This window comes from Pyxicephalus adspersus, chromosome 9 (genome assembly GCF_032062135.1).
Source record: "Pyxicephalus adspersus chromosome 9, UCB_Pads_2.0, whole genome shotgun sequence".
Lineage (NCBI taxonomy): Eukaryota > Metazoa > Chordata > Amphibia > Anura > Pyxicephalidae > Pyxicephalus > Pyxicephalus adspersus.
In genome coordinates, this window is record NC_092866.1 from 299,479 (window position 1) to 313,817 (window position 14,339).

Consider the following 14,339-nt stretch of genomic DNA (forward strand, 5'->3'; position numbering starts at 1 on the left):
CTTAAACTTCTTTTCCTCCAGACACAAAGAGCGCCCCCTTGTGCTTTGTAATGACATTACAGTGAATAATGGGGAACAGAGTTCTCTATATGGACCGTTTATATATTTATACAGGGTGATCATATCCCCCCTTATATGTCTCTTCTCAAGGGAGAATAGATTCAGTTCAGCTAATCTCTCCTCATAGCGGAGCTCCTCCATTCCTTTTATTAGTTTAGTTGCCCTTCTCTGCACTCTCTCCAATCCCACAATGGCCTTTTTGTGAACTGGAGCCCAAACCTGGACGGCATATTCCAGATGTGGTGTGACCAATGCTTTGTACAGGATTATGTCTCCGTCTCTGCAGTCTATTCCTCTTTTATTACAAGAGGATGAAGAGTGGCCCTTTAAGGCAGGATTATTATAAAATAAATGTCCTAACATACATACGTGTGAGGTTTTAGTGACATTATGAATCTAGATACATTACATCAGGTTCATTCTCCTGGTAATCGTCTCTCCCCACGCGTTTTGCCCTCATGGGCTTCCTCAGGTGAGTTGAGACCTCGGTATCCTGAGCAGGTAGCGATGTAAGTATAAAGGATAGGAGATCAGTAAATGAGCTAGTACCCGGAATGCCTAATCCTACAATTGGGGGGGGGTTCAAGCTTGATTTTCCATGAAGGGAGTGCTGCTAAAAACACTGCTGGAATGGACTCGGTGGAATGGACTCGGGTGGAATGGACGCGGTGGAATGGACTCGGGTGGAATGGACTCGGGTGGAATGGACTATAAGCTCTGCATTGTTAGAAAGAACTAGGTCCAGCAGAGTATCATTTCTAGTTGGGGCTTCTATAAACTGTACCATAAAATTATCTTGTATTACATTCACACATTTCCTCCCTTTTGCTGTTCCTGTATTGTCATTACTCCAGTCAATGTCAGGGTAATTGAAATCTCCCATGATTAAAACATTTCCATTTTTTGCTGCTTTTTCTATCTGTGCTAGAAGTTGATTTCCTATTTCTTCCTTAGCACTGGGGGGCGCTATAGCAGACTCCAATAATTAATTGTGTGTTATTCACCCCCACATTCACCTCCACCCATATTGCCTCAACCTCATCGCTTGTTCCATCTGCAATTTCTTCTTTCACATTCACTTTCAGATCACTTCTCACATACAGACACCACCACCCTTCCGTGTGACTCTGTCTTTATGAAAGAGAGTATACCCAGGAATATTGGCAGCCCAGTCATGTGAAGAACAAAGTCACCCCTGGGGGAATTTTCTGCCATTCTTCAGGTTGGATGGGGACCATTGATCAGCAGCCATTTTCAGGTCTCTCCAGAGATGTTCTGTAGTGTTCAGGGTTCTGGCTGGGCCCCTCTAGGACATTCACTGAGTTGGCTCTAGGGCCCCCCCGTGTTGTCCTCACATTGTGATTTGGGTCATTGCCATGCTGGAACCTTTGGCCCAGTCTGAGGTTCTGAGCACTTGTGGAGATCTCTGTACTTTGCTCCATTCAGATTTCCCTCCTCCCTGACTAATCTCCCAGTTTCCTTAGCACAATGCTGCCACCACCATGCTTCACAGTTGGGATGGTATTGGGCAGATGATGCGTGGGGCCTAGTTTCCTTCACACTTTCCAGTGACGGGCCATGAGAATCTTCATGTCATCAGAACAGAGAATCTTCTTCCTCACTGTCTGAGTGCCCTTCAGGGGCTTTTGTGTATTTTACATGGAGGCTGCAACTTATGAGGCCTTCTATAAAGAGGTGGCACCTTTCCAAAACATGGCCAATCAATTTACCACAAGGGGGCGCCAATCAAGGGGTGGCAACATCTAACACGTGAACAGGAAAAATGGGCGGCACCAAGATGGAAATGTGAGATTTCAGTTTTTTTCTTTTAAATAAATTTACAAAATTCATTTTGTCATTATAGGGGGGCTGAGTGCAAATTAATGAGCAAAAAAAGTAATAAAAATGAAGGGACTCTGAATATCTGAATCATTGTATAAGACAAATGGCGGAGTTCCTCGGAGTTCAGTTGTGTGGTCTCTTGGTGATCGCTGCCATCTAATGGTGGAGGTCTGCATGGACGGATAGCCCCGTTACAGCCTGGTAATGCAGCAAGACTTTATGATCTAATAGAAAGTCCTGATAATGGGGGAGGGGTCTCCAGAGTCCAATGGTATGGCCCAATGGTGGAAGTCTTCAAGGAATAATGGTATAACCTCAGGGTGGGGATTTATAAAAGCTAACGGTGGGACTCCTTAGGATATACCAGGGCTCCGGAGGTCTCGGTAATGTAATGGTACAAGGAGGTGATCCCCAGGATATTATGGACCATTTGTGGGGCTCCTTATGGCTCAGGGCTCCAGGTTATGTCTGATGAAGGAGTTCTCGGGGTCTCCGGGCTCGGGTGATATCGTTTTATGGTGGAGGATTGGGAGCAATGATACGACTTATTAGTGGTGGTCCCTGAGCTCTAATGGTTTGGCCCATTGCTGGAAGATCCTAAGTCATGGCAGAAATGTGCGGAATAAGGGGATTGGCCCTTTGGTGGTCTCCGGGAACTTTTCAGATGATGCCAAATACCCCCCCTCCCCCAAACACCACAACAATGAAGCCAGACAAGAGAAATGTCAGAGAGGAAATAAAGGAAATGTGCAGATTTCAGACTTTTATTGAGGTTTCTTCCATTACTATGGTGGAATTATTTGTACGGATGGCTTAATGCAACTAGAAGCATCCACCACCACGAGAGACGAGTCACTGCGCACACGGACCCCGGAGAGAACACGCCTAGTAATAATGATCAGCAGAACACCGAGGAAACATCAAGATAATGGGGGAGACAGGACAGGAAATAAGAAAAATCTACGAGAACCCCTAACCGTCCCAACAATTCCACCAACTACAACCAATCGCAACTTCTGCTGCCCACCATGGCCCGACAGATGATAATCAAACTTCCCAGCTCTCTCTTTATTGTATAAAATGTATGGCTGCCATAAACTCACCTCCAGACCATGTCCGGGGGCTCTCCGCCTCTCACCCACCACAATAGGCTCATCCATCAGTTACCCCACACCTATCTGCTCTTACCCCTGTTAGGGGAACTAAGAGACAACACACCAGATGAACTACCGGCACCCTGGTTTATGGATCCCCAAGAAACGCCAGACGCAGTTTAGAGGGGGAGGGGTGCAGGTAGCAGAACTATTAAAGAAGAGATGAGTAATGAATGGGGAAGTAGGGGAGCTCGGGGAAGAAGGTGCTCATTGCAGCTCTTCAGCAGGACACTTCCATGGTGTGATTGATCTGCCCAATCCCTTCGCTGCTTTCTGATTGGGTGCAGGGCCGTGGGCGTCCTCCATCCACAGAACTGGCACTGGTGAGAGAAGCTGTGCGTGAACGGGCGAGGCGGGTCATGCTGGCAGAGGGCACTGAGGGCAGAAAGAACAAGACGCATTACTACAGAAGATCAACGTCCGCTATGTAATACAAAGTCCAGCTAAAGGAGTAACAACCCAACGTGGGGGTCCGGGAACTTGAGTCAGCTTTAACCCCCCATGCATTAGGGTAGCAGCAGCCTAAGGTTCTACAGGAACTGAACATGCTAACCCAAATAATACCCCTAATACCCCTCACTGACAAACCAGTCTGAGGTGTGTGTGGATCTATCCCAGAGAGTTCTTCCCCCTAACATGTGATACCCAGGACTACCCGGAATATCATGTAAGAAACCCTCCGCTTTTCCCTGACAGCTGCATGTAGTTATGGCAGAGGTGGTACTCCGGACTGTGGCAGCTATGGGGCAAATCATGTGAGCGATGGACCCGTTGGGGAGGGCTCCTATATGGGATAAGCATCTTCTATAGGGGAGTACAGCAGTCATAGAGGGGAGTACAGCATTGGGAACATGCAGCATTGACAGCAGTACAGGGGAGCATCGGGTACCTGCACTGGCACTCTGCCTCCGATCCTTCAGGGAAGCAACTGAGGGAGAAAGACCGGGAGAGGGATACACACGGGTGATGAGGGAAGGCGGAGGAGACACAGAAATGTCACATTACACGTTAGATACAAATCTTCAGAGACAGACATAGTACCCTGCGTACAGGGAGAGGACACAAACATGGGAGAGGACGGTACAAATGTCTCAGCTAAGGGTGGGGAATGAAGCCGTGACACCCAATGCAACTGCCACCAGACGGGGCCACTCTCACAGGACACGCCAGTCATGGCAACAGACAAATCTAAGCTGCAGCAACTGCCGTATGTCAGACACACACCATAGGATACACGTATGTCAGACACACGCCATAGGATACACGTATGTCAGACACACGCCATAGGATACACGTATGTCAGACACACGCCATAGGATACACGTATGTCAGACACACGCCATAAGATACACGTATATCAGACACACGCCATAGGATACACGTATGTCAGACACACGCCATAAGATACACGTATGTCAGACACACGCCATGTATATCAGGTATTCTGCCATAAAAGCTCTGACATCTGCACATGATCCAGGCAAGTTGCACTTACTGTATCCCATTCCTTGTAGGAAATATTTGAAGGCTTCTGTCAGTTTTCCAGGCTGTGCAGGAGAAAGAATTCTGTTACTACGCCGTATATTAGTGATACCCCCGAGCCCCCCATGTACACAATGTTACCTGTGTCACCTGAGGGAGTCCACCAGAATCTGCCATCTGTAGGGCAGAAGAAAACGGGACGTAAATAAATGAATGTGTTTACATAACTAGAAATCAAACTCAGATAATATATTATATTAAAATGAGTAATGGACAGAGACTCGTCTTAAGAATAAGGATCAAAGGGTTAGGGTCATTGGGTGACGGCGATACTGATGGTGGGGGTGAGTTTGGGATGGTTGATGGAGGAGGGCAATGCTGATGGTGGGGGTGAGTTTGGGATGGTTGATGGAGAACGGCGATACTAATGGTGGGGATGAGTTTATGATGGTTGATGGAGGAGGGCGATACTGATGGTGGGGGTGAGTTTGGGATGGTTGATGGAGGACGGCTGATGGAGGCCGGCGTTACTGATTGTGGGGATGAGTTTATGATGGTTGATGGGGGACGGCGATACCGATGGTGGGGAGGAGTTTGGGATGGTTGATGGAGGACGGCGATACTGATGGTGGGAATGAGTTTATGATGGTTGATGGAGGACGGCGATACTGATGGTGGGGAGGAAATTATGATGGTTGATGGAGGACGGCAATGCTGATGGTGGGGATGAGTTTATGATGGTTGATGGAGGACAGCAATACTGATGGTGGGGATGAGTTTATGATGGTTGATGGAGGACGGTGATACTGATGGTGGGGATGAGTTTATGATGGTTGATGGAGGACAGCAATACTGATGGTGGGGAGGAGTTTGGGATGGTTGATGGGAGGACGGCAATACTGATACTGGGGATGAGTTTATGATGGTTGATGGGAGGACGGCAATACTGATGGTGGGGGTGAGTTTATGATGGTTGATGGGAGGACGGCAATACTGATGGTGGGGATGAGTTTATGATGGTTGATGGAGGACGCCGATACTGATGGTGGGGAGGAGTTTAGGATGGTTGATGGAGGACGGCAATGCTGATGGTGGGGATGAGTTTGGGATGGTTGATGGAGGACGCCGATACTGATGGTGGGGAGGAGTTTAGGATGGTTGATGGAGGACGGCAATGCTGATGGTGGGGATGAGTTTGGGATGGTTGATGGAGGACGGCGATACTGATGGTGGGGATGACTTTATGATGGTTGATGGGAGGACGGCGATACTGATGGTGGAGATGAGTTTATGATGGTTGATGGAGAACGGCGATACTGATGGTGGGGATGAGTTTATGATAGTTGATGGAGAATGGCGATACTAATGGTGGGGATGTGTTTGGGATGGTTGATGGAGGACAGAGATTCCGATGGTGGGGATGAGTTTGGGATAGTTGATGGAGGGCGGCGATTATGATGATGGGGATGAGTTTATGATGGTTTATGGGAGGACAGAGATACTAATGGTGGGGATGAGTTTGGGATGGTTGATGGAGGATGGTGGGGATGAGTTTGGGATGGTTGATGGAGGACGGTGATACTGATTGTGGGGATAAGTTTATGATGGTTGATGGGGGACGGCGATACCGATGATGGGGAGGAGTTTGGGATGGTTGATGGGAGGACAACGATACCGATGATGGGGAGGAGTTTGGGATGGTTGATGGGAGGACGGCAATACTAATACTGGGGATGAGTTTATGATTGTTGATGGGAGGACAGGGATACCGATGGTGGGGATGAGTTTGGGATGGTTGATGGAGGGCGGCGATTATGATGGTGGGGATGAATTTATGATTGTTGATGGAGAACGGCGATACTGATGGTGGGGATGAGTTTGGGATGGTTGATGGAGGACGGCAATACTGATGGTGGGGATGAGTTTGGGATGGTTGATGGAGGGCGGCAATACTGATGGTGGGGATGTGTTTGGGATGGTTGATGGAGGACAGAGATACCGATGGTGGGGATGAGTTTGGGATGGTTGATGGAGGACGGCGATTATGATGGTGGGGATGAGTTTATGATGGTTTATGGAGGACGGTGATACTGATGGTGGGGATGAGTTTGGGATGGTTGATGGAGGACGGCGATACTGATGGTGGGGATGAGTTTGGGATGGTTGATGGAGGGTGGCGATTATGATGGTGGGGATGAGTTTATGATGGTTTATGAAGGATGGTGATACTAATGGTGGGGATGAATTTATGATTGTTGATGGAGAACGGCGATACTGATGGTGGGGATGAGTTTGGGATGGTTGATGGAGGACGGCGATACTGATGGTGGGGATGAGTTTGGGATGGTTAATGGAGGACGGCAATACTGATGGTGGGGAGGAAATTATGATGGTTGATGGGAGGAGAGAGATACTGATGGTGGGGATGAGGTTGGGATGGTTGATGGAGGACGGCAATACTGATGGTGGGGATGAGTTTGGGATGGTTGATGGAGGACAGCGATACTGATGGTGGGGAAGAAATTATGATGGTTGATGGAGGACGGCTGGGATGGTTGATGGAGGACGGCGATACTGATAGTGGGGATGTGTTTGGGATGGTTGATGGAGGACGGCGATACTGATGGTGGGGGTGAGTTTATATTGGTTAATGGAGGACGGTGATACTGATGGTGGGGGTGAGTTTATGATGGTTGATGGAGGACAGCGATACTAATGGCGGGGATGAGTTTGGGATGGTCGATGGAGGATAACACGGATGAATTGGAAGCTTTAGGGAGGGTTAGGAAGGTTGTAAATTGGATATTTTATAACTGAAGGACTATAAGGAAAGATGAAGCCAGAACAGGGTAAAGTAGGAGATAAAACAGTTCCAGTCACCTTCAGGAATGTTGTGTTTGTTGGGTCAAGTTTGGAATTACATTCAACCTATTGGGGAAAAAAAAAACAGAAATCAGATTTCCCAATCAATAATATCTGTAAAGAGAACAATTCTCTGGCAGCACACAGACACTGGGACATAGACGGGAACACACGGGGTGCGGGACATCAGCATTCCATAGGGACATGCAGCCGACATTGATGAACCGTTATCACAATGTAACCTTCCCACAGCATCTTCGTTCCTACAATGCCTTTCATGGGTGTACATCGGCGATATTCTAGGATTTCCTAATCATGTGACATGTAAAGGACACACAACCTGCTCAGGGATTTACTAAACCACAAGGAACCCCCACCGCACACTAAGTTTGACTAATCTAGAGATCCTGTGATCTATTACACACTGACCAATCACTGGGGACCAAGTATTCTACTATACAGTGGGTTTGACCACTCACTAAGGAACTATAAATATAATAAAGGAAATGACCTACAATTGGGGATCTACTGATCCACTATACACAGGGTCTGTCCTCTGTCAGGGATCTAGTAAAGTACTACACACAGGTAATCTGGTGGATCATTCAGTGTATGAGCAGAGCTGAGACACAAATGATACAATCTAATCCCACGTCTATGGACATGCAGATGTGTAGTACCAGACAGAAGAAATATCAGAAGATAGAAGAGAACAGAACTGACCACACTGTCTTCAGCTGGGGAATTATCTCCAACCACCAGCATGACCGGAGCCCTGAGAGAGAGGAGAAGGGGAAGAGAGTAGGATGGGGGTCCGGGTGGTGGACAAAAAGGGGGAGTATGGAGAATGGGGGTCAGAGTTAAGGGGAGGAGGGCATAGGAAAAGGTTGGGGGTGTCCATAAATAGTAAAGTGGGGGGGAGTCATAGATAGGTAGATGGGGTTAGAGATCAAGTGAGCAGAGGAAAGGGGATCAGAGATTGGTAGGAGTCGGGGAAGGGATTGCAGATATGGGGGAAGGGGGAGATGCAATAGGTGGAGGTGATGGGGAAGGAGGTGGAGATCCAGATATAGGGACATGGTAGACAATGGCGAGGATTGGGAGACGGTGGTGTATTGGGGGGGGGGGGGGGGCAGAGATGGGATAGAGACAGAAAACAGAGAGAGAAGAAGACAGAAGCAGAAAGAAATAAGCAGCGGGAAGAGCACAGGTCAGTAACAGGACAAATATGATGAATATAACAAAGCAATGGAGAGGAACTGACAGCACAATCCACTGACACAGGAGCAGTGAGGAGACTGGCAGATGTCATCTGGGGTCACATGACCTTTGGGGTTCACAGATGACCTCCAGTGGGGTAGTAATGGGAAGCTACACAGACACCCCTATACTGCAGATTCCTGCATGCCACATGGCTGCCACTTGAAACACAGGGCCACTTACCTCAGAGTCTTGGCGTTTGGTACGGTTCCAGGGCGGTTCATCTCCAGGTCTCTTCGGCTACAAAGTAACAAGAGACACCATGAACTTGTGTCACGTGTGACAACATACAGCATGCGTGTACATTTCACAGGAGTCTCAGGTAAAGGGGTCCTGCAGGGGTCCTACCTGTTGTACAGGTTCCAGAAAAGCTGCAGGTTGTTCTGGTTGACACAGCTGTTGATCTGCTGGCGATAGTTCTGCACCAGCTCTGTGTTATTCATCAGTTCCTCCTGGGGATGGGGAGAAAAGGGTTACATTTAGGGGGAAAGCACTCTGACCCTGCTGAGCCGCTACTATATATAGTGTATATGCTACACATAGGGGACCCTTACACTGCTCTACACTACAAAAACCACAAGAGAGGAGCCAGACTCACAATGCTGCCACTACCAACAGACATATAATGCTCTACCATGGTACTACCACCACTGGGAGTCCCTACAAGCAGCATACGCAGCCCTATACATACTGACACTTACTGTACAGGGAACCCATAATATTACAATATGGGAATTATCACCATACACCAGGCAGTAGAAAGCAATGTCACCCTCACTGGCAGTGGGGTCCCTATACAAGTAGGGGCTCTTCTGTTCTCCCTGGCACAGTAAGGAATGCTGTATGACCATACCTGGCTGAAGAGATGAGACAGCACAGTTTCGGTGAGAGAGCTGGTCAGTCCGGACAGCTGCGGAGACACAGAGAGGGGGGAGATCAGAGGAGGTACAGAGGTAAATCTACAGCTTATGTCTCTGACACACTTACCTTGGAGGCCGCCCAGTCAATCCAACCTTTTCCATTGGGATCAATGTTCAACAGCACCAAACCCTCCACCAACTCTGGGAAAATCAGCTGTGGGAAGAGATGAGGAGAAGAAATAATTCCCCCGACAGAAAGTCTAACAGTCTAAAAGTGTCATTTAGAGTCACAGGTTACCAGCTGGCCATGTTATAGAACCCCTCATTGTGTATAGTTTGTATTCCCCCTCCCCAGCAGGTTGTTGTATCTCTGGGGGCCACAAGGAGAAATATTACAAATGCTGGCTGGGAAATTACTGCCAGACATCCCTATGGTTCCAAATCTTTGCCCATATTTTTCAATTGGATCACCAGTTGTGTTTTCAGCAGACATTATGGCGTCTGTTGTATGTTGGTATTGGTGCCATGTTCATCCTGACAGGTACTGGGTTCAGCTAGGGGGTTATACTGAGGGTTCAGGTTGTAGGGTACAGAAATGGGTTCGGGGTGGAGGTATAGGGAAGGGTTCAGATGGAAGTTCAGGTTTTTGGGATGAGTTCAGGTTGGGGTAATGGGAATGGTTTTAGATTATATTATCAGGCTCCAGGAAAGAGTGGAGGGGTATAAGGATGGGCACATAATAGGGTAATATGGGCGGTGTCAGGGTGGGGATATAGAGATGAGTTCAGAGATTAGAGAAATGGGGGGAGATTTATAGAGTTTAAAGGGTTTGGGTTATATAGAGGGGTTTAGGGTAAAGGTATACAAATGGGTTGGAATTAGTGTGACGGCATCAGGTTAAGGTTGCATTTTGATTAGGTGGGTTCATGTCATGGGGTCAGGAGAGGGTTATGGAGGTGGGATCATGTCATGGGGTCAGGAGGTGGGTTCATGTCATGGGGTCAGGAGGTGGGTTCATGTCATGGGGTCAGGAGGTGGGTTCATGTCATGGGGTCAGGAGGTGGGTTCATGTCATGAGGTCAGGAGGTGGGTTCATGTCATGGGGTAAGGGAAGGGTTATGGAGGTGGGTTCATGTCATGGGGTAAGGGAAGGGTTATGGAGGTGGGCTCAGGTTATAGGTGCTCAGGTGAGTTTTTGGGATTTGTTTACGTTGGTTACTGAGAATTTTGGTACAAAGCCAGAAACTGGGTCAGCTGGTTCCGGTCATGTGATGTGTGGGTATGCCATGGGTGAATGCAGCTCTTTTAGATTTTCTCTCATTGACTTACAGCAAACTTGGCCAGGACATAGGATCCAGCGCCCACTCCGATGCCAATGATGCTCTGAAAGCTAAAGGACAGAGAAATGATTGGTTGGCAATCACAGGCCACACCCATTTATTCTGCACCTCCCATGCTACCCACAACCAGTAACTGGCAAACCTCCAGTTTAGGAGTCTCACCCAAAGTGCTGCAGCACGCTCGGTAACATACCAGCCAGGTTCTCCATGGTGGGGTACTGATACCTGTGGGAAGATGGGCAGTTATAACCTACAGCTTATAGCAGAACCTCAGGCACTATACAAGGTTAGTACTACTTACCCCTGGGGGAACTGGGAGGCCCCCACCTGCTGCCCTGGGGCATCTACGTGACACACAACAAAATGCTTGGTGATCTCCTGCATGTCCTCATAATTGAACAAGGTGTTGAAGCAAAGCTTATCTGGAACACAAGAAGAGATTGGTGACAACCAATCAGAGGAAGATAAATGTCCTCTATTCACCCATTCACTCATTCACCCATTTCTAGATCCCATGAATCTGTGACTACCAAGAGAAATCATTTTGGGGTATATACCCCACCTTCCCCCCATACCCCTCATCACGGAGTAATGACAGGGGGTTACTGTAATATACATTCTGTATACAGGGCACACATGGGGTATATACCCCACCTGGGGTTACTGTAATATACATTCTGTATACAGGGCACACATGGGGTACATACCCCACCTTCCCCCCATACCCCTCATCACACTGAAATGACAGGGGGTTACTATATTATACATTCTGTATACAGGGCACACATGGGGTATATACCCCACCTCCCCCCCATACCCCTCATCACACTGAAATGACAGGGGGTTACTGTAATATACATTCTGTATACAGGGCACACATGGGGTATATACCCCACCTCCCCCCCACCCCCCCATATCCCTCATCATCCCAGCAGTTTCTTAGTACTTACGGTTCAAGCCCACATCATGGTAAGTGAGTATTGCCGGGCGATTGCCTTTTGGGGTACCCCGGATGACAACATGCAGCATGCCATAGGGAGTCTCAATGTCATGTTCCTACAACAGAGAAAAAAGGAAAAGTGACAACTGTAGAAATAGAGAGGGAGACACCAAATTAAAGGGAAACCCTTGAACCCTTTGCCCAAATCCTCCAACAGCCATAAAAAGCCCCAACACCCCACACCCTCCCACCACACCTTCCACCCACAGCTGCCACACCATCAGCAGAGCCTCTGCTTCTACCCCATCAGTGCCCACATTCCCCACCCCCTGACAGGGCAATGCAAAAGAGAGACAGCCAGACAGAGAACAGGACAAGAGACAGCCACATGACCGGCTGACAGAGGACAGGAGACAGCCAGAGAACTGCCTGACAGAGGAAAGCTGACAGAGGACCGCCTGACAGAGGACAGGACAAGAGACAGCTACATGATGACAGAGGACAGGAGACAGCCAGAGAACTGCCTGACAGAGGAAAGCTGACAGAGGACCGCCTGACAGAGGACAGGACAAGAGACAGCTACATGACCGGCTGACAGAGGACAGGAGACAGCCAGAGAACTGCCTGACAGAGGAAAGCTGACAGAGGACAGGACAAGAGACAGCTACATGAAAGCCTGACAGAGGAAAGTATGACAGAGGACAGGACAAGAGACAGCCACATGACCGGCTGACAGAGGACAGCCTGACGGAGGACAGGAGACAGCCAGAGAACTGCCTGACAGAGGAAAGCTGACAGAGGACCGCTTGACAGAGGACAGGACAAGAGACAGCTACATGAACGCGTGACAGAGGACAAGACAAAAGACAGCCACATGACCGCCTGACAGAGGACAGGACACGAGACAGCTAGAGAACCGCCTGACAGAGGAAAGCTGACAGAGGACAGGACAAGACACAGCCACATGACCACCTGACAGAGGACAGGAGACAGCCAGAGAACTGCCTGACAGAGGAAAGCTGACAGAGGACCGCCTGACAGAGGACAGGACAAGAGACAGCTACATGAACGCCTGACAGAGGAAAGTATGACAGAGGACAGGACAAGAGACAGCCAGAGAACCGCCTGACAGAGGAGAGCCACATGACAAGAGACAGCCACAAGACCGCCTGACAGAGGACAAGACAAGAGACAGCCACATGACCACCTGACAGAAGACAGCCTGACAGAGAACAGGACAAGAGACCACCTGACAGAGGATCGCCTGACAGAGGACAGGACAAGGGACAGCCAGATAACTGCCTGACAGAGGACCGCCTGACAGAGGACAGGACAAGAGACAGCTACATGAACGCGTGACAGAGGACAAGACAAAAGACAGCCACATGACCGCCTGACAGAGGACAGCCTGACAGAGGACAGGACACGAGACAGCTAGAGAACAGCCTGACAGAGGAAAGCTGACAGAGGACTGCCTGACAGAGGACAGGACAAGACACAGCCACATGACCGCCTGACAGAAGACAGCCAGACAGAGGACAGGACAAAAGACCGCCATGACAGGCGGACAGATGTGATATTACATATATGTGCTATGTACGGGGTTTATATTTTACAGACAGAGGTGACGGCAGACTGCAGATTATAATGCAGATGTAGCATGACAGCAGCTATTAGAGCGCATTGAACGATATACAAGAGGATGTACCGCAAATATCACAGGACAGATGATGATCAGACACACGTGACATATATGACGTGACAGCTGTGTGCTGGGATATTTCTGTGCTCAGTATACAGAACACGGATGGGTCAGACAGATGCTGGGCCGAGCACAGGCAGTACAGACAATGCACCAGAAATGGGATGGAGATACAGGTCAAATATAGGTCACACCCTGCAGATCTGCATCCCGACGTGTGTGCAGCACAGAGACGCAGAGCATCCCGACGTGTGTGCAGCACAGATGTGTGCAGCACAGAGACGCAGAGCATCCCGACGTGTGTGCAGCACAGAGACGCAGAGCATCCCGACGTGTGTGAGCATCCTCTGTGCTATGACATTGGTAGCTGTCTGTGACCTTGAAGCAGAGACATCTGGGAGGTTCGGGCACGCAGACCTGCAAACAGCAGAAAATGTGACCCCCCCCCCCCATACTGAGACACCCCAACAATCACTCACCCCATCCCAGCACTCCGGCATGTCTGGGCGATGGTGCTGTACCGGTATTAGAGATGAATGGACCGAAGCTGCTGAGCTGTGCGCTGTGATCAGCTTTATACAGCCTCCCCTCCAATATCCCCCCTCCCTCCTTTTACTGCAGAGACAGCAGCTGGCTGATTGGAAGACACAAAACCCTCCACCCCCCCCAATGCCATCTTCATCAATCCCTGGATGGGAGGAACCCCCAACATAGCGCCATACCTAGGGGGGGCAGAGCAGTGACATGGAAGAACCCCCATCCCCTCTACTAACACCCGCTCACCCCTCATCCTCTCTACTAACCCCCGCTCACCCCTCATCCTCTCTACTAACCCCC

At 49.1% G+C, this 14,339-nt stretch overlaps 1 protein-coding gene across 7 annotated transcripts in view; it reads right to left on the reverse strand.

Annotated features, from left to right (window-relative positions):
• Positions 1–2,652: 2,652 nt before the first annotated feature.
• The window catches only part of NDRG4 (NDRG family member 4), a 23,133-nt gene continuing 11,446 nt past the window's right edge, over positions 2,653–14,339 (reverse strand). For 3 of the 7 annotated variants that reach the window (XM_072421686.1, XM_072421682.1, XM_072421681.1), the window contains exons 4-17: positions 11,811–11,916; positions 11,162–11,282; positions 11,023–11,085; positions 10,850–10,910; positions 9,648–9,734; positions 9,514–9,570; positions 9,009–9,112; positions 8,844–8,900; positions 8,124–8,175; positions 7,419–7,466; positions 4,680–4,715; positions 4,552–4,603; positions 3,946–3,984; positions 2,653–3,431 (exon numbers count right to left, since the gene is read on the reverse strand). In XM_072421686.1, coding sequence (XP_072277787.1) covers positions 3,277–3,431; positions 3,946–3,984; positions 4,552–4,603; positions 4,680–4,715; positions 7,419–7,466; positions 8,124–8,175; positions 8,844–8,900; positions 9,009–9,112; positions 9,514–9,570; positions 9,648–9,734; positions 10,850–10,910; positions 11,023–11,085; positions 11,162–11,282; positions 11,811–11,916 — 1,038 coding nt within the window. In that variant the 3' untranslated portion in view covers positions 2,653–3,276. Of the gene's footprint in view, positions 3,432–3,945; positions 3,985–4,551; positions 4,604–4,679; positions 4,716–7,418; positions 7,467–8,123; positions 8,176–8,843; positions 8,901–9,008; positions 9,113–9,513; positions 9,571–9,647; positions 9,735–10,849; positions 10,911–11,022; positions 11,086–11,161; positions 11,283–11,810; positions 11,917–13,981; positions 14,093–14,339 lie in introns of those variants that run through there. The other 4 variants (XM_072421685.1, XM_072421683.1, XM_072421687.1 and 1 more) reach the window with 3 other exon arrangements.